Source organism: Parambassis ranga, chromosome 3 (genome assembly GCF_900634625.1).
Source record: "Parambassis ranga chromosome 3, fParRan2.1, whole genome shotgun sequence".
Taxonomy (NCBI): Eukaryota; Metazoa; Chordata; class Actinopteri; family Ambassidae; genus Parambassis; species Parambassis ranga.
This window is the reverse complement of record NC_041024.1, coordinates 7,371,106-7,390,461: the sequence shown is the minus strand read 5'-3', so window position 1 is coordinate 7,390,461 and position 19,356 is coordinate 7,371,106. Positions and strand designations below refer to the sequence as shown.

The 19,356-nt window shown below is 40.3% G+C and overlaps 3 protein-coding genes across 9 annotated transcripts; 1 reads left to right on the top strand and 2 right to left on the bottom strand.

The window, feature by feature from the left end:
• Positions 1 to 1,655: 1,655 nt before the first annotated feature.
• Positions 1,656 to 5,363, bottom strand: LOC114433470 (transmembrane 6 superfamily member 1-like). 6 transcript variants are annotated; one of them, XM_028402043.1, is made up of 11 exons: positions 5,212 to 5,304; positions 4,977 to 5,097; positions 4,764 to 4,867; positions 4,446 to 4,543; positions 4,264 to 4,367; positions 4,104 to 4,186; positions 3,792 to 3,910; positions 3,610 to 3,714; positions 3,421 to 3,513; positions 3,229 to 3,348; positions 1,656 to 2,318 (listed from the first exon to the last, which is right to left on the bottom strand). In XM_028402043.1, the coding sequence occupies exons 2-11, from the start codon at positions 5,066 to 5,068 to the stop codon at positions 2,127 to 2,129; spliced, it is 1,110 nt and encodes a 369-aa protein (XP_028257844.1). In that variant the 5' UTR covers positions 5,069 to 5,097; positions 5,212 to 5,304; the 3' UTR covers positions 1,656 to 2,126. The 6 variants fall into 6 exon arrangements, with proteins under 6 accessions (XP_028257844.1, XP_028257841.1, XP_028257839.1 ...); XM_028402040.1 differs by lacking the exon at positions 5,212 to 5,304 and adding an exon at positions 5,313 to 5,363 and having other exon boundaries at positions 3,421 to 3,714; XM_028402038.1 differs by having other exon boundaries at positions 3,421 to 3,714.
• A 1,119-nt stretch (positions 5,364 to 6,482) lies between these two features.
• LOC114433881 (BTB/POZ domain-containing protein 1-like) lies at positions 6,483 to 10,503 on the top strand. 2 transcript variants are annotated; one of them, XM_028402642.1, is made up of 8 exons: positions 6,483 to 7,064; positions 7,519 to 7,675; positions 8,150 to 8,255; positions 8,349 to 8,546; positions 8,776 to 8,905; positions 8,999 to 9,086; positions 9,579 to 9,725; positions 9,809 to 10,503. In XM_028402642.1, exons 1-8 carry the CDS (start codon positions 6,646 to 6,648, stop codon positions 9,965 to 9,967), a joined length of 1,404 nt encoding a protein of 467 aa, XP_028258443.1. In that variant the 5' UTR covers positions 6,483 to 6,645; the 3' UTR covers positions 9,968 to 10,503. The 2 variants fall into 2 exon arrangements, with proteins under 2 accessions (XP_028258443.1, XP_028258442.1); XM_028402641.1 differs by having other exon boundaries at positions 6,646 to 7,064; positions 8,713 to 8,905.
• A 6,805-nt stretch (positions 10,504 to 17,308) lies between these two features.
• Positions 17,309 to 19,201, bottom strand: LOC114433943 (RNA guanine-N7 methyltransferase activating subunit-like). The gene is made up of 4 exons (XM_028402767.1): positions 19,186 to 19,201; positions 18,956 to 19,099; positions 18,542 to 18,709; positions 17,309 to 17,990 (listed from the first exon to the last, which is right to left on the bottom strand). Exons 3-4 carry the CDS (start codon positions 18,706 to 18,708, stop codon positions 17,747 to 17,749), a joined length of 411 nt encoding a protein of 136 aa, XP_028258568.1. The 5' UTR covers position 18,709; positions 18,956 to 19,099; positions 19,186 to 19,201; the 3' UTR covers positions 17,309 to 17,746.
• Between the last annotated feature and the right edge of the window lie 155 nt (positions 19,202 to 19,356).

The window sequence follows — 19,356 nt, the reverse complement described above, 5'->3', positions numbered from 1 at the left end:
TCCAAGGTCTTCACCGTGGCATCATCCAGTCCAGCAGCACCAAGGACTCCTGCTCCGCCAAACATTTATATATATGTTCTTTGTGAATAGTATTTTCTGCTGATCTTTATAAATAATAAACTGCACATTTTCATAATGCCCACTGGTAAATAGTTAGAAATGTTCAAACTGTGTCTTTGTAAATATTGTACATAACAGAACAATAAATGATTTACTGTGTCACTGAGAAGTTGTTCAAAAGTTTACTTAAATTATAAATAGGTGATGAAACACATAATGTAACAAGGTTAGAAGAGTTTAAGAACACAGAGACAAGAACGATTTAATATACAATTTAATAAGTAACATTTAAATAACACAGAACATAAAATCACTGCTGTCCAACATCCTCTGTATGAGCTGAGGTCTGTCCGTTCTTTCTCTGCTCTCCCCCTCTCCCTCCCTCTCTCTCTCTATCTCTCTCCCTCTCTCTCTCTCTCTCTCCCTCTCCCTCCCTCTCCAGTCTCATCTCCTCCGTTATCAATTGTCAGGTTTCTTCTGTTTCTCTCTGCTCCTCCTACAACAAAATGCCAACAGGCAGAATGACCGTTTGATATAATAACGATAATATTGCTCCTCACGTGAACTATACTTTATACTATACTACAGTAAACAGTCCAGAAACAACATCCAATCAAAGCGTTTAGTTTACAGCGCCTCGTATCAACAGGACGTCATGTTTGTAAATATAAAACTCATTTTTTTAATGCCGCTGTCACTACTAGCATTTTAAAACTCTCGAACTACTGCTCTTTACTTACATTTAAATGTGAATTCGGCACTCCTGCCGCTGCCGCTGGCTTGGTCCGTCGTTGTACTATTGGACAAAAAGTAGGCCCGCAAAGCATTGTGGGATATTTAAGGCCACGAAGGATGGTAGCGATGCGTCCTCCAAATTCAGGCAAAAGGAGGACGCATTTGGAGGACGCATTTGAAGGACCCTTCGACTTTTGGCGAATTGGGACAGCCTTCGCGCAGCTTTGTGACGTAAGCGGCCTTAAAATGCGCACTCCGAAGGATGCAGACCCTGAAATGGGACACAGCTTGTGTGTCAGCCTGTCACCATGGTAACAGCAGAGTAGACCTCAAAGACCACTCCAACTTTGAGAGACTAAATTGGAGTCTGTAGCTTGAAATTTGTAGGAGATACATTTGGCAGATGACACTGAAATTGCTTAATATTTGAAAAACTATATTTTTTTGACCCAGAATGTGGAAGAATAAAAAAAGAAGAAGAAGAAAGAGGGTGAATAACAAGCATTTGCCTAGCAGCAATCAAACTAATTAAAACATACAGAAGAGCTTTCATTTAAGAAAATATGAACAATGTTAAATGCAAATGTAAAGGTTTACTAATATTGTGCTACAAAAAAGTTATGTTTATTATTTATGGATTTCTAAAGCATTGATAATAAACCTAACAAAAGCCTTTACATCTGTAGAACAGTATAATCTATTTCCAATGTATATTGTCAACACTTGCATTTCTGAATCTTGTTGTATTTTTGTAATCAGACTTAAATATAACGCTGCAATTTCAGTGTCTGTCTGTCTCTTTCTGACTGAAAATAAAATGTGACCTTTGCATTTGCAAGAATATAATAACAGATCCGTTTTGTTTACCAAATGTCCCTAAATGGCCCCATATACTCATTGTTTGGGTCATAATGAACCATACAGAACCACTGTCACTTTCAATGCCAACAAGAGAACAGAACATCTTGTCAAAAATTATAACAAGGATCAGTGAATAGTATTGATGATCCCATATACAAGTCTAGAGCTCTACTATGTAAACCACAACAGCATGTGTCTATTATTGCTGTTACTTTACACGCACATATACACACTATTTTCTAAATCATGTTCACATTTTTAAAATAAGCCACATAACATAAATGCCAAATGATAAAACTGTGTTCACTGCCATGCTTCCAATACCTCTGCTCAGCTTTCATTAAAGTTAGAGGTGGCTGTTTCCGCTCTAAAAATAAAAACTGTTTACAGCTGCAAACACAGAAAGGACTTCAGCCTTTTATTATGGCATCCTCGACATCTCAGGCACTCCCTCTGTCACCAACAGTCTGTCATTCATTTTTCTTCTCTGTCGCTGGTCTGAGGAAGAAGGCAGGTTGGGTGCAGCAGCGGTAGCACAGAGCCTGAGGCACCAGACTGTACAGGACATTGACCAGCAAGAAGACAGGCTGGCTGTCAGCAGGCACTCTGTAAGAGAACGGCGTCCGTGTGTGCAGTGATGCACCAATATGTGAGAACTGAGCCTAAGAAGTGAAGCAGACAAGGAAAATCAGCAGTGATGACTGAAAGCTCAAAGATGAGCTCGGTTGACATTTATTTTAAAGTAAATTATGACTTTAATGGAAAAATGGCCCACAAAAAAATGGAAAAATGTTGGCAATAACAGATTCCTGGCAGTTTCCTCTTTATAGAAGGCAGGTGAAAACACAAGACATGTGTCACAGCAACCAAAGCAGCCGGTGCATCAGCTCTCCTATTTAAAGCTCAACTGAACAGCTGACATTTAAGTGAATACCGCCATTCCTCTTGGTCTGAAGTCAGCTCCTGCCCTTATCCCAGTGATGAGTGACGTGTCAGGCTGCAGCTCAAATACAATAGCTGCTTTATATGGTGGAGATCTGGAGCATAGCATGCTCCCAAAGCTCTTCCAAACTTTCTTTTGGTTTACACAACAGCAGAGTCTCTGGTGTCTGACAGAGCTAATGACGTCATGTGGAAAATCCAAAGATTTTACACACAGCTGTTTCCTAAGGAGGGCCACTATGTGACTGTAATGGACAAAATTGGATCCCCTGGCAATAAGATTGGACAACAATGGCTCTAAAACATAACTTAAAGGCTTGGTATTATAGTTCCAATTTAAACAAAGTCTGTTAAAATGGACACAGATACACTTAAAGATAGCTAATTTACATGAAAAATTCAAAACAAATTTGTCATTTCAATGTGATTTTTTTTCTGTGTTTTAGTAACAATTTCTGCCAAAACCACACAAAACAAAAATATATATGTAAGATGCTAAATCAGTGTTTCACAGACCCATAAACACAAAAGCAGGTGTTTACACTTGCTCAGCCGATCTGTGTACATGTGTGTGTCTGTTGCCCCTGGTTCACAAGTTGAGAGACAGGAATGGCCAGCAGCAGTGTGTACCTGTGCCAAAGCTCCTGAGTGTACAAGTGTCAGGTCTGGCATCCACTCACATCCTGGGACCAGCAGCCCATACAGTGTGATGATGTAGTACGGTCCAGAATAAAGCATGCTCACCAGCATCTGACAAACAAACACATTCTTAGAGATTTGTCTGATTGCAATGTTATGGAGTGTTTAACATCACTGAGTTACCTGCACTTTAGGATAGGCTGATGGGTCTTTCAGGTAAGGCTCATACTGTTGTGTGTAGTCTTGGCACCACTTGCTGGAACAATCCAGAGCAACCTCAAACACAAACAGTTTGACATAGAGGCATTCTTTAGTTGGTAAATGATTCTGCCATTGCCTGGGCATTGGGCAGATCTTACCAGAGTTCCTTACCAGCCCTCTGAAGACACAGAAAGCCAGTGTCGGGATGAGGAAGATGATGAAGAGTAAGTCCAGAGGTCTGCCAAGCAAACCTGTCCTCTGATCGTTCTGCATGTTCTGACAAATGAACAGCTATGGCAACAAACCCCAACAATGAAAAAGTATTTAGATACTAAAAATCCTGAGGGTCTTACTGTTGACTGCATGTCCCGTGTAGAAGGTTGACTGAAGATGCGAAAACAGGCCCACACAGACACTGATATATACAGCATGTGGAAGATAAAGAGAGGACCAACATGTGTCCCATATTTTCCTGGGAAAAGACAGAACAATGTATTACATCACAGCGTATGTTTTTGTATTGTGATAAACAAGTAAAGGTGAGACACAGTCAAGTTCATAAATATTATATCATATTCAATGTGGTGATGTACAGAGGCCAAATGTGCCATAGGCTTCTCTACTCAGGCCATCTAAAAGTATCCCATTATTTTTAGTGTACTTACCCACAGCATTGCCGAGAATGTAGACTGTGGCACGCATGAGAAAAGATCCTACCCAGTAGAGTCCAATAGCTCGATAACTGTCCCTGTGCAGACCGCATAACACTGCCATTGTCAAAGCATGATGAACACATTACTCTTAACTAGAAAGATGAGTTCTTACCCCCAGGTGATTGCAGCAATCATGAGCAAATACATGAGATAGTGCACACAGCCATCCCAGTAAGAGATCATGTGCCCATGTGCTGTATTAATATGTGGATCTGCCTGAAACACATGGTAGATTTATTAATAAACAATGTTTGACAGGCCATCTCCAAACTGGACACACTGCACAATACTTGCCTCTTTGAGGTAGAATGTCATGAAGCCATCAATGATGTTGTCTTGCTCCAACCCAATGATCAGATTCACCACACTGAGAAATGCGTACACTGCATACACTGGAGTTAAAGATGGCGACAAGCAGCAAAGACTTTACTGGACTGTAATTGTTCTGTCTCAGATGGACAGCACATAACCAGAATCAAGTTTTTTTCTTGTTTTTTTGGCATCATGCATGCCAGATGTAACTCTTATTTTAATGGGCACACAGACTCTCAGTGTTTATCAATGTATCTGTTTTGACCAAAACTAAAGAAACATGTAATTGAGAAGTTATACCATAGAAGAGAGGATCCTCTGGAGCCTTCTTTTTAAGCATGAAACGGGCTGAAATGGCCAATATCAGGACTGTTGAGCACCCAGCGAAGAGGAAAGCTTCCGCACTAAAAGCAATGTTAAAATGCATATCTATAAACATCTGTTTAATAGATACAAATATGCAACAGTTCCCTTTAAAACAGGAAAAACAAAAAAATAACTCTTCACACTCACCTGTTGTTGTAAATGAAGGAATTAAACAAATAGCAGATGGGGATGGACATCAAGGAGAGCACGAACACTCCGGTTCCTGCAGACGCGCTCATCCTGTTGTTAGATCAATCTAGAGCGAGAACTGATCATTTAGAATAAATCAGCTTGTGTTTAAAACTGTTGGTCATCTTTCATGAAATGCAAGGAACAAACACACGGCGTGTCTGACAAAGAAACAAATCACGAACTTGCACACCATGCCATGCTCCTTTCGTGTCCTTCTGGTCTTTCTCACTCCTCTTTCTGCCTCCTCTCACGGACAAACTCTCACGTACACAGAAAGCTGTTCATACTCACAGTGGATGATGGGGGTTTATGGTGCTGCTTTATTAGGATATTCAACAAATGGATGTGTACTGTAGTGCGTGTCAGATTTACGATTTGTTTATCTTTCCAATCATCTATAATTAGCAAGTTTATTTGATACAGTACACCGACATCTAGTGGCTGTTTCAGGAATTTCAAGAAGGACATAGGTTTTTGCTATTTATTCCCAAGTGGTCTGGAACAGGGCTGAACAATTCAGCCAATGCAGTAATGCAGCAATCCATCAGTAAGTGCAAGAAGAGATCAAAATCTAAACAACAGCTTCTTTGATGGAGAATTTATAAGTGATGCATAATATCACCAGAAAGACGCCAACATCAGCGCATTTCTGCCTAAACATGAGATCGATTTACTGGTCAGAACTGTACTGACAGGTGAACGAGCGGCAGGTTTTTGTCACTAGGTGGCACCAGAGAGTCGCTATTAAAGGCTCGAGCACTTCAGCTTTACACAGTGAGTCCTTGTTGATTTTGACTTCTCATGACGGCATAAGAAATGATTAGCTCACAGGCAGCAGTGGGAGACAGACCTGCCTTCTTTCATCCATCCTATAATGTGCATCTGAAGCAGTGACTATGAATTTGTTTTATTGTGGCATTGCTTATTGTAGGCTACTGTCTGCTATAACTTCAATATTTGGCCAGTCGCAGAATGTTTGGCTATTTGAATTTGCCAATATGCAGCAAATATTCAGAGAGGGAGAGAGAGGACATGGTGTTAATGCAGTCTGTAATAAGTAAGTAAAGCCTGATTAGAGGAATAACAGCTGTTTTTACAGTCAAAATAGGAACTATAACGCATCATGAAATAGCAATGAAGGCAGGGCCATACAAGTCCACATAAATCAGTCAGCAAGGTAACTGCCTTTATGTAATATTTAAGCCAAATTGAGACAGAATGGTGTTAAATGAGCTGCTGAGCCTTAAATTAGCTCTAAAGTCTATAGTTCTATTCTGTCTGTTTTCGTCTATTTACTCTTGTTTACATTGTGCTGCCAGTTTTGCACTATTGAAAAAAACACATTAAGTTTTGGTGTAAAAAGAGGTGGGTCTGCGTTATCCTAAAAATCCACCGTGTTGACAAAAACGCAGTAGAAGAAGTAGAAGAAGAAGAAGAAGCATTGCGTCACTTCCGGGGAAATACAAGCTGCTAGCAGGTAGCTAAACCTGAGTGATGGCGTCCGCAGCGATGGATACCACGTAAATAAACAACAACACCTTCGTTACATTTGCTGCATGATCGCAAGGAAATAACGGTTTGTGTTTTAGAAAACGTTGAGTAGATCATAGTGAAGCGTGTCGGTATGGCGGCAGCCAGCAGCAGCGGAGGTTTGGCGTCAAACCATGATTGCGGACAGGAGGCACCATCCAACTCCGCTCAGTGTGGAGCCGCGGCGGCGCTGTCAAACCTACCTGCCTCCGGTCCCACCCGAGCCGCGTCCCCGCCAGTCCTCGGCCTCCACCGGGAGCCCGTGTACAACTGGCAGGCGACGAAGAGCTCTCTGAAGGAGCGTTTCGCCTTCCTCTTCAACAACGAGCTGCTCAGCGACGTCAGGTTCATAGTGGGAAAAGGCAGACAGGCCCAGAGGATACCGGCCCATAAATTCGTTTTGGCCGCTGGCAGCGCCGTTTTTGATGCCATGTTTAATGGAGGAATGGCCACGACATCCGCTGAAATAGAGCTGCCTGATGTGGAACCGGCAGCCTTCCTCGCCCTCCTCAGGTAAGACAGGTGACCCCCTACCTAGCTATCATGGGTTAATCTGAACCTCCAGCAACGTTGACACCTATCAGACTAGGTGCAATTTGGCAGTATAATCCTGCCACAGATTACTACTCCAAGTAAAGTATCGTTGCAATTCATAGAGCCATACTTCTTGGCTTAATTACAATTAACAGTGTGGTATTCCATATAACATTGTCACAGTTTATCTCACACTATGTGTTTTTAAATGGTTCATGAAAAAGTATACTGAAATATGTATTTTTCAACAGAAGTGTATTCCAAATGATAAAAAAACAAGTAAAACCACAAAAAGTTTTTAACAGCCAACAACCCTTCATACAGCAGATTGAGTGTTTTAAGATCGGTCACTCCCAAAAATTGTGGCTAAACTTGTCAGTCAAGCAGATGACAACATGAATGACATTGTTCCCACTGTTCTGTGTGAGCACAGGTTCCTTTATTCTGATGAGGTACACATTGGTCCAGAGACTGTGATGACGACTCTCTACACAGCTAAGAAGTACGCTGTTCCTGCTTTGGAGAGTCACTGCGTGGAGTTCCTCACCAAGCATCTCAGAGCCGACAACGCGTTCATGCTCCTCACTCAGGTTATTTTCAGCCTCCTCAATCATACAGTACAACACAAACCGACGGAAATTAAATGAATTTGGACTACTTCCTGAGAAAATGTCCTCACACTTCCTTTAATGCAGGATAAAAGCAGATACTTAAAACAGATATTATAGCAATATAGCATTCTACTGCTCACAATGGATGGATAAAGCCAATTACTTTTTGTGTCCACACATCGGACCATCTTCCGGCCATTGATGGTGAAATTTTCATGATGTTAGTTATTCAGTTTTTTTGGTTTATGCTGCTGTGTTTGTGTTCAACATTCTGCTTTGCCACTGGCTCCTTGGTCTAAAACTACTTCTTTTTTTCTGTTATTTTTTGGCAACTCATTATGACAAGATGCAAAACAAATCTAGATTTTGCCCAACATGCATTGCTTATAATTACATAATAAATTTAGAAAACAAGCCATTTAAATTAAAGATTTTTCTGTGCTTTCATTCCAGGCAAGATTATTCGATGAGCCTCAACTTGCCAGTCTCTGCTTGGACACCATAGACAAAAGCACTGCAGATGCAATAAATGCAGAGGGCTTTACAGATATAGACCTCGGTATGTGAGACGCCTCCACCAGATACTCTGCTTTTCTACACTTGCCTTTGTATGTGAAACCATTGATTTGTTGTGTCTTATTTGTGTATGCAGACACCTTGTGTGCAGTGCTAGAAAGAGACACACTCAGCATCAGGGAGAATCGTTTGTTTGGAGCGGTGGTACGCTGGGCAGAGGCTGAATGTTACAGACAACAGCTTCCCCCGACTTCAGAGAACAAGCAGAAAGTCCTGGGGAAAGCCCTCCCACTCATCCGCTTCCCACTCATGACTGTTGAAGAGTTTGCTGCCGGTAAGTGTTTGACAGAAACAGAACTTGTTTGTCATACTGCAGTTTTACAGTCTTTCAGCACTATTCTCACCATTTCAGCCATGTCTAAGCATATTCATCTTGTTCCTGTTGTGACCATACAGATCAACCCACAGAAACCAGTTTGATATTCTTTCTTGTGCAACAGGGCCTGCCCAGTCTGGAATATTGTTCGATCGGGAGGTGGTAAATCTGTTTTTACACTTTACAGTAAACCCCAAACCACGGGTCGACTACATTGACAGACCTCGTTGCTGCCTCAGGGGGGAGGAGTGCAGTATTAATAGATTCCAGCAGGTTGAGAGTCGATGGGGGTACAGCGGTACGAGTGACAGAATCAGGTGAGATGAGTCTGTTTTCAATCAGAACAAGAAGCAGAAGTGCTGAATTTATTTTCTGATCATCTTTCTCTGTTCTTCTTTCTCTTTATCCAGATTCAATGTCAACAAAAGGATATCGATCGTAGGTTTTGGATTGTATGGTTCAATACATGGACCCACTGACTATCAGGTCAACATACAGGTAACTTCTGGCAACAATTAATTTATGCCATATTCTTTAATGCTTCATTAAAAGAAATACCAGTCTTCTTAGATTTTGTGTCTTATATTGTTAATATAGGCAGCACAGTATTGCTCTTAATAGCTCAAATTATGTATACCGGTATTTTTTATACAGACGAAGAACCTGTCTGGCAGAATGTATCTGAAGAATGTATCTTGAACAGTTTGTGACCTGATGGTCTGACAGTGACAGTGTAATTAGGCTGTCACCACAAATCAACCCTCTCCAGGGACCTTACATGTCATCTCTACCGTGTCACCACTTAACTCTGTTTCAGGGAGAATGCAGCATTTAGTCATAGCTGAAAAGGGGCACAGTGTTTGTTCTAATGATTTCAGGGGTAGACAACACAAACAAAACAGCAAGCTGTGCTTTAATTGGTATAATTATGAAGTGGCGTTTTCTTTTGCACCTTTGAACAATCAGTAAAGACACTGCTCTCTTTTGTAGATCCTAGAGAGTGACAAGCGCATTACACTGGGGCAGAATGACACAGGTTTCAGCTGCGACGGCACAGCCAATACGTTCCGAGTGATGTTCAAAGAGCCTGTGGAAATCCTGCCCAATGTCAGCTACACTGCATGTGCCACCTTAAAGGTCAGTTTGAACTTGGCTGTATTTGGAAAATTATTAAATAAGTGAATGTGATCGTAAGCCTGTTTTTTTATTTCACAACTCAGGGCCCAGACTCACATTATGGCACCAAAGGGCTGAAGAAACTGACCCAGGAATCATCAACAGGGACCAAGACGACATTTTTCTTTTTTAGCTCACCAGGAAATAACAACGGTACATCAGTGGAGGACGGGCAGATACCAGAGATTATCTACTACACCTGAACTGAACATAGTGTCACACAGGTACACTGAAGCAGGGAGACCTCAGACTGCTGGGAAGGTGACTGGATTGCTGGAGATGTATGTAGTGCCTCATAATCCCTTGGAATAATGAATGTGTGTGTTTGAGTTGTGTGTATGTTGTATATGTCTTTACAGTAGTGCTGTACAGGCATGATGAGAAATGCGGAAGCCAAGTTTTCTGGACATAAACTCTGTCATCACTTGTAAATGGTCTAAATATTAACATCCTGTCTTTGTGCTACTCTGAGCTGTCTGCCGGTGCAGAGGTTTATCCTGTCTGTCAGACAGTGCCAATTCATTTATCTCCAAAACTATGATATCTGCATTTTTTTAACGATGCACTGTTATCATTTATTCAGCAGTCTTTAAGTACTTTGTTAAGCATCCATGTGTGTTGTGTAACTTTGCCAGTGGTACATGCTGTAATTTATGACTTTACGTTTACCTAGCACTTCATTAAAGTGTAAAAAACAACATCTATTTTTAGCTTTAAAATAAAATATTGCCAGACCAAAGTTATATTGTTTCCTTTGATGAATTCCAGATGGGGTCTAGTTAGGGGTAAATCATTTATGTACAGCTTACATCATTCCTCTTTCTGTCACTAGGTGATGCCAGATACTCTGTGCATCCAGATGTCAAACAGCTAAACAGATTACCTAGTAAAATGCGATTGAGAGACAATTGAGGGACAAAGAAAAGAGAAAAAATGTCTAAATATGCATTTACATGTATATTACATCAGCAGCTTACTATTACGTATTACTTAAAGAGGCAAGAGTAATAAACATACTGACTTGGCATAAACTACTGGATTGGAGTTATTAAGTACATGGCTGGAGGAAGGAGTACATTTTAGCAGATCCCAGCACATTTTTTCAGCACAGTCTTCTTCTACATTTACACATTTAGTCCAAGATTCATGAAGTTTGTTGTACAAAGACCTGTATATGTCATTTTTCCCATAATGCTGACTTGCAATATTACTTATGGACATGAAGCATTCTGCAAAATCTCAGTGTGGAAGTGCACACGCATGCCGTGGATCTTAAAAAAACGTCCCTTTTTTTGTCCTAAATGCTTGTCTGATCTTATTCTGCCAATGAAATAAAAAGGCTGTCTGCCTAAAACACGTTTGTACAGCTTAAAGATGAAGTGCTCTTAAATTGCATAATCTGCACATTCATATGAGATGGGCAGTGGAAACATGGCCACTTTCAACAGCTGTGCGAGTGGGTTTTGACAAGAAGAGTGATCCACGAAAGCTGTCAGGTGAGTCACCAGGACCTGAGAGCTTCTCCCGCAGGCTGCCCACTTACTGTACATCATAGCCCTTAGGAGGGAAAGAACCAAGAAAATCACTTTGAGGCTGATTTTTTTTTTCCACCCACCACACAAAAACAAGTCTTCTGATCTCACCTGGACTGTTCAAAATACACAAGTCTTTAAAGAAAAGAATAAAATAAGCTCATAAACATTAGGTAACAAAATTTAATTTGATAAACTGGTAAATATGGATTTTATGGGGAACAAAAACAGATTCCGAAAATATTTGATTATGAATCCATGACAGAGATTTGTGATTTTCTGTTGTGTGTGGTTGTGTTTCTGTCTGTCTGTTTGTGTGTAGGCGGGTAGATGGCAGCAGAGTAGGCTGTCTTTCTCGGTTTGAGCCTTCCACTTGAACACTGACAGCAGGAGAGAGGATTTATCTCTCTGCTGTTTTTGACAACATATGACTTATGACTGTATAGGACTGAAGTGTTCAGCTGGCCCTGACTCAGACCTTTACATTATTGTAACAAATTAAAGATGCCTTTTAATTGCCATTTAAAACGCTTTGCGTATCAGGACATGTGGCTTCAATGGCATATCAGGAATGCTAAAATATAATAGTTATTGATGATGGTTTATGTCTTTATATCATTTATGCTGGTGTTAAGAGATGGATGTAAAAAAGGGGCAGGAAAAGCACATTCCTAATCTACCCCCAGTTCACTCTCACACTCCTAAGGCCCTGTCACCACATGTGCACATCCCTCTTCTTAATAATAATAATAATAATAAAAACTTTGATGCCTGCCTAAACCAACAGGAAATAATATAAGCCTAACCTTAAGCCTAAAAAAAGCCTGCTGGTTCGTCTCTTGGTGTGTTTTGTGGCCTTCTGTTCTTCAACAGTGACACATTTATGCCTAAGTATGTAAGAAGTTGTGTTAGTAGGGTTAGCAGTAGCACTATTTTGGCATCACTTGCACAAAACCTGAGATTCTCCATTCAAGCCAAAGTTAAATAACAAAACACCTGAAGCAGACTTCAGACTTCAGGCGCAAGTGGCTTTAACAGACGTAGGCCTCACCAACATCTGTTAACAGACTACAAAATTATGGAGTTCTCATTTAAATTATAACATTTAGGGTTTCAGTCAGTCTATTTCTGCTTAAATATTCTTTTGTGCAGTCTGGTTAAATAAAACTACACAAAAAAAGGATTTAGATTCATTTAAAAAAAATCGGCTCAGTCAGTCGTCCTCAAATTCAGCTTCACTCTGCAGCCAGTGCTGTAATTTTCCAGCATGAATTATCTTTGCATTTATTATAATATTCTGTGGAGCTATTTCATGACGCATCCACTGTGGCTGTAATCCATTTAAAATGTTTATACCTAATGTTCTGCTGTGGGAACCAGCTTTAGTGTTTCTGTGTGTGTGTGTGCGTGTGTGTCCAGACCACTTCACAACAACATTAACCTGCAGGGATGGGGGTGTGTGTGTGTGTATGTGTCTCTCTGTGTGTCCCTACTTGTCCAGCTGGTGGGAGTTATGCAACCCGTATTCCAATGATGTAAGACAGTTGGGTAATTAATTACCGTGTACACATATAGGACTGTGTGGTGAGCATCAGTAGCCAGCCCTGAGCCTCTGAATCACCGGGTTGTGGGGATTTGTTCAAGTCAACTGGATGTGCTAATTTATGGTAGAGAAGAGAAAATATATACTACTAATATACTACTACTACTACAGACTAGTAATATACAAATACTTTGACTCCTTACAATAGATGTTATACTAGCATTATGCAGCACATTACTAGGACCCTGTAACTGAAGAATAAATGAACATAAAATCAAAACAAAAGGGCAAAAAGAATGTCTTACCTTCGAGATTGAAACAAAGGAACATTTGCTCTATGAAAAACGAAACATGCTTGTGCCTCTTGACTTTATTAGTATTCACAAATGTAAATTTGAATGAGGAGCACTGCAGGGTGTTGATGCTCGTCATCTGAAATCTAATTGCAGCCTTGTTGGCAGCAAGTACAGAGAAGGATGGAAAAAAATAAAATAAGTCAATATGTCATCTCATGAAATGCAACTTTGGAGAATTGTTTCTTCCAGTCTTGTCTGTCTATTTCTGCTGAATCATTTTTTTAATCTATCTATTTATTCTAATGCTTTTTAACAAAAAGCAGGCTGGTAAAATAGCAGGATAAGGATCTGATTGTATCATCCTCTGCAGAGTATTCTTACAGCCTGCCTCCTTGTCCCTGTGGAGATAGCACCAGATATAATCAGACTAACAAGCTCCCCTCAGCAGCCACAGTCCACTGTCTTTACATGGATGACCTGAGCAGCTGCACGATTTACTTAAAAGAGCATGCAGTTGAATGAGCAGAGGACAAGATGTCATCAAACCTGATAGCAGCCATTTTAAGTGCCTAGTCTTAATTAAGCACATGTGCATGGTTACTTTCAGCACGTGTGTGTTCATGTGACCATGGTCTTCAGATCTTCATGTACCTAAAAGAGCCCAGGGCATTTATTTGAACCAAAGGAGCAGAGCCAGAGTACTCCGTCATTCACACACATCATACGCTACACGAACACTCTGCACTGTCTGCTGGGGGCTGGCTGGCCCGGGCCAACCTTAGCCCCTGCACACTCCAACACCAGATGTAGGTCGCTAAGTGCTGCAGGGGCTGGGAGTGGGAGGGGTTGCAGTGTCTGTGTCCAGTGTTTTGTGTGCACATGTGCATGTGTGTATGCACTTTGGAAGGGGAGAGGGCAGAGTGATGATTGTAGTGGATGAGTTCATCATCAAGGACATGGCCCCCAGCACACTGTCTCCATTGCTGTCACATTGCATCGTCACAAACAGGCCACATGAAGCCTGACAGGCCGGCAGACCAGACTGAGGCTATGGTCTCAGAGGTCCCTCACTGTGGCTCTCTATTGTTTTCTTCTCTTACACTTCTCTCAAACCTCCAGTGTTGGGAAGGATACTTTAAAAAATATTCAGTTACAGAATACAGATTATGTTCTTAATTTGTAATATATTCCATTTACTGCTGACTGACATTCACATCAATGTTATACTATTTAGAGAAACAGAAACAGAACGTCATGTCGGCACTTGTAAGTCTGTTACTCTCCAACACTGCAAACCCCACAATGCATTATTAATTAAAATGTAATAGGCCGTGAATTAGCTGAAGCAGAACTGAAGAAGCCACTCAGGGAAGTGGCGAAGTATTAAAAAAATCCTTGAGTTTAGTTGCCTCGATTTAAACTCTTGGACATGACTATGACCTGGAAAAATGAGAGCATCCACAGACACAAGAGACCATCTTCTTGGAAGCCAGAGGTTCTGGGTGTTATTTAGTCTCGTTAGAAGTGGTTGACTCAAGTCTCATCCATGGTTAATCTGCCAGGATGTGCTTCAAAGTGGCAGACTGTCCCCCGAATATTCTGCTCAATCTGCTTTTTTGTATTTAATTCAATTCAATGAATGAAATTGAATTTGAATTGACTCCACCCTACAGGATGTTGAACTGAATTTGAATCACAGGAAGTGGAATTAAATTCATTGCAATTCAGAAAAATTCATTCCTATCACATGTTCTTATCAGTGTTTTACTTTACAGGATAACGTTGTTGCATCTATGGTCAACACTTCCTCAAATGTTTTGTCATTGAAGGGGGCATCGTTCTGGCCAGAATATCTTGCCTGCAACACTAAATATCCTCCTGCATGTATTACCAGTTTGCATATTACAAAAATCCCAAGTACAAACCAGCTCTCGCCTTCAATTAACTTATTTCACTATAGTGTACTCCAAACAAAATGGCCTAAATGTTTGGACAACCATTTTGAAGACTTGGATGCAGCCAGGTATTCTGGGAAATGAAGTGCTGTTCTATCATTTGCCAAAATTGAAAGTTATTAGTTTTAACAATCTGTTTTATAGAGTATGTTTTTAATGTTAATTTTTGTTAAAAGTTGTTGTGTACATAAAGTCCATACAATCATATGGTATGAAATGTATGTTGTAATCATATGCATGTATATGCTGTAAAGCTTCATTGTTATATACCTTAATTATGTTTCATGGATTTGCAATTCTTTGAATTGCAATTCCACTTCTTGTTTGCAATCTCAATTCAAATTCAAGAACTGAGTTGGAATTTAGTGGTCATTCTCAATTCAATTCTGAATTTTGTACAACCCTGTAAATCCCTAGTGTTGACCCCGTGTCCTCATTTCCTTGGATGGAAAGATAAAAGTAAAGTTGTAAATTCTTTAAAAAATGTTTTTAGATTTCTAACTTTCTGCAGAATAAGTCACATACGTACATGTACCCATGCACTCGTCTACCCCAATGTTAGGAAACAAAACAAATCACCTCTTGGACTGATGAATTTCAGGATGACTGTGGTGACTGTCCCATGATGCACTGGCCACTTTTACACTCTTGTCTTTAATTCTCCATGTTTAACAAATGTCCCACACGTTGTTAAATGTAAAAATGCCACCTAAGTGTTTCATTTTATTATTTTGTAAATAAATCCCTTTTCCCTCCATCCCCTGTGAAGCCACAGCAGCAGTCTACGATGCAGATTCTCTAATCTCAACTGATTGCAGCATTCTCTGCAGTGTGCCATTTCAACACCCCCCACACACACACACACACACTTTCGCCCTAACCTCCTTCTTCCCTCCCTCCGTTATCATCACAGCTGATTGCACCGCTGAAGTCCAAATGAACTGTTAACCCCATCTTTACCACAGCCGCAAATAGAAACCACATCACAGGTAGCGATGAAACAATGCAGAGGTTTTCTGTGGATCACTGAAGAGGCCCAAAGTCATCCTTTGACGTTTAACTGAGATCTGCTATAAATGGACCGAGAAACACAAGCACTGGCATCTCCAGGCAATAAGCTACATGTGCCATAGCCAGTGATGCATGTAGCAATAATGTATTAATAATGCACATACATAATTTAGCTGCCTTGCACAATATGAAGTATTACCGTTAGGCCTATTCTAGATGATTTTACTTTTAATGCTGCTAGACTTTCACAGACTACATTTGTGGGGGCAATTTGGTTTATTGTGTCATCCACTACACTGACGTACTCCACTGAATATTGAGAAATATGGCTTCAGTTAAATTTTAAGCTTTCAACAAGCAGACAAAACCTTCACAAACACATTTAAAACAAGTTTAACTCAAGATAATCTATAAACCTGTGCCTACTGAACCTGGCACAGAATGCAAGAAGCAACTCTCATCAATTAGGTATATATGTCAGACCTGTCCCCCCATGACCCTGTACTACAATTCAATTCAATCTTATTTATATAGCACTTTTTACAAAACTGTCTCTAGATGCTTTACAGAAACGCAGAGCCTGAACCCCCGAGCAAGCAGACAGTGGCAAGAAAAAACTCCCTTTTAACAGGAAGAAACCTTGAGCAGGATCCAGCTCATAAGGTAGAACCATCCTGCTGATAGTTGGCCTGGTAGAGGAGGATAAGAAGAGGTAGCGAGGACAGAGAGGATGGAGAGAGACATACATGCCATAAGCACCATAAATTACAAAGCACAAACAGGACAAGGCAGGTCAAGAAAATGGATGGATAGATGTCAACCTACTTTGTGTAATGATGATAGACAAGTTTGGGATGCACGACCCAAATGTCCACTCAGCATCTCCCTACCAGCTCTGACACTAGATCCCATTTACAGTTCTATCTCTCTTCAACGTGTACAACAAATTTTAAACATGTACATGTTGCAATACTTTGTTTGTTTATATAATGTAATAATAAACAAACTGAAAATGAATTAATCAATTGAAACCTGACTCATCATCCCAGCAGGACTGAATGACTCAATGGAACACACTGGATTTCATAACATACTGTAGAGAAACTGTTCCCTCCAACGGAGATCCAGTATGTTATATATATAACTCATGTTACTACACAGATAAGCTCAGCAGAATATTGAACCATACAACCTCACAAAACACAAATTAGGAAAATACATGTTTATTGACAACAGTTTAGTTCATATGTCAATAAGTCCTTACATAATGTTTTGACGCAGTAAAATAAAGCTGCATTACAAACAGACTGTGTACTGTAAACCAGCACATCCACCAAACATGTTAACAAGAACTTCCACTAAGAGCTGCAGCACTCAAAACTGCAAAAATCTTTATAGGGCTGAGCAAAATGAAGAAATACTGTTAGGCATTATGAAAAATGTGAGCTGAACATTTATTTAGCTAGATATGTTTTTATTTTAACAGTAAAGCATTTATATATTGTTTAACACTTGCTTATGAGCCTGTGGTATTGAAAACTTCACAAAGAAACAGTTGCACATCACCACACATTTACTGCAATGCAAGTCATTGACTGTGAATGCTTTAAATACTGACAGAAACCTGAGTAGTTTTGTGTAGAAGTCAGTATCGGTCATGATGTGGTCTCTGATACTGGGAGTTGTACCCGTGGTGGGAGCTTGGAGGCCCTGACTGATACCCACCTCTATGCCCCCAGTGCCTGTCCCTGTCTGTGTCTCTGTCGTGCCAACGCTGCTGCCCATGATGGTCTCCTCTCCAACCACGGTGTCCTCCCCAACCTCTGCCGCCGCCTCCTCCTCCTCCTCCTTCCCAGCTACGGCCTCTGTGGCCATGACGGTCCTGGTACCTTGATTAAGACATTTAACAATTCATTATGTACACAAAAAACAGATATGAACCCAAATAATAGACTTTAGACGTGACCTCTAGTCCCACAGGTTTTATTTTTCAATTAAAACTACATTTATTTTTTTACTATTAATGTTTTTTCGTTATTAGAGGGATGCAATAGCAATACAACTTTCCTTGATAATCTAGATAACTCCAAACTAACAAACCTAAAAAAGAAGAGCTATTTAAGTTGTTTTAACTGCATTTGTTGTAGTTACATTTCTAAATATGATTCCTATTGTTGTGTCAGGGGAGCATTTTGAAGCAATGATCCAAAAAATTGTGACTATAAACCTTGATGTCTACAGAAAGAACTCTCACTCATGAAAACATTTGAAATAATACTTTATTTAACAATATAATGAGCTCTAAATGAACGCATTAGTCTATAGACGCCACCACAAAAATCACGAAGGAGAAACATAAAGAAACATAAAACTCGTGTAGAGCTGAAATTATGGAGTGGCTGTCTGTCTAAGACCACTTTGCGAGTTAGGATGACTTTACCTGTTATCCCTGCCTCTCTGGTTTCCTCCACGACCCCTCCAGTCCTCGACGATGGGTGGTGGGTCAGCCGGGCGGTTCACGTACTGCTGGTACTCATGATCCTCGGATGAAAATCTGTGAGCGAATAGCTCCTCGTATTTCTGTTGGGTTTCTGTGGTCTCCGTCATTCTAACAAAGGAACATTTATTTAAGCAGCAGATATCTCGAATAAACCGGAAACAATGCTGTGCTGCTATTGTGTTTCCTCGGTCTTGTTTAGCTAAGTAAACACCAACTTTCCCACGCGGATCAATAAAAGTCGTTCTATTGGAAGCAGTATCGTCTATCTATAGATACAAACAACACTAAACTACATTGAACTCATATTACAACGCTAGCATTGATAACACATCATATTAATCAGAGTATACTGACCTTTAGCAACACTGAAATGTTTTTCAAAGCAATGCTCCCAAATTCCGGTATTAGTACGTCGCTGAAATGCTTCCCCCCGGAACAAATGGACACAACTTGTTGGTTCCCGGAGCGCACACCTGCCACTGATTTAACAGTTGCTACCTGGAAAAAAGCGACCAGTGATCAGTACCAAGCCCTTCAAAGGTTTCTGATTAACACATATGATAGACTTAGAACTTACGACACACATTTTAGCTTGAAATGCTGCGGATATCCGCTGCTAATCGCATTTGTTTTTGTAGTTATTTCGCTTAATTTAAAGGAAAGTGTCAACTCGTGGAAGTCAGCATTAAACAAAAAAATGTAAGTGCTTTTAAATTTTGAAAACACGTCCTCGTTGTTGGTCATTTTAAAATGTA

Coding starts and splice junctions, on each gene's coding strand:
- LOC114433470 (XM_028402040.1), bottom strand. CDS start 5,068: ATGAGCGCGTCTGCAGGAACCGGAGTGTTCGTGCTCTCCTTGATGTCC. Junction 3,911..4,103: donor CATTCTCGGCAATGCTGTGG/GTAAGTACACTA, acceptor GTCTTTTCCCAG/GAAAATATGGGACACATGTT. Junction 3,349..3,420: donor CAGCCTATCCTAAAGTGCAG/GTAACTCAGTGA, acceptor TTTGTTTGTCAG/ATGCTGGTGAGCATGCTTTA.
- LOC114433881 (XM_028402641.1), top strand. CDS start 6,646: ATGGCGGCAGCCAGCAGCAGCGGAGGTTTGGCGTCAAACCATGATTGC. Junction 7,676..8,149: donor CGTTCATGCTCCTCACTCAG/GTTATTTTCAGC, acceptor CTTTCATTCCAG/GCAAGATTATTCGATGAGCC. Junction 8,256..8,348: donor CTTTACAGATATAGACCTCG/GTATGTGAGACG, acceptor TTGTGTATGCAG/ACACCTTGTGTGCAGTGCTA.
- LOC114433943 (XM_028402767.1), bottom strand. CDS start 18,708: ATGACGGAGACCACAGAAACCCAACAGAAATACGAGGAGCTATTCGCT. Junction 17,991..18,541: donor CAGAGAGGCAGGGATAACAG/GTAAAGTCATCC, acceptor GTCTTAATCAAG/GTACCAGGACCGTCATGGCC.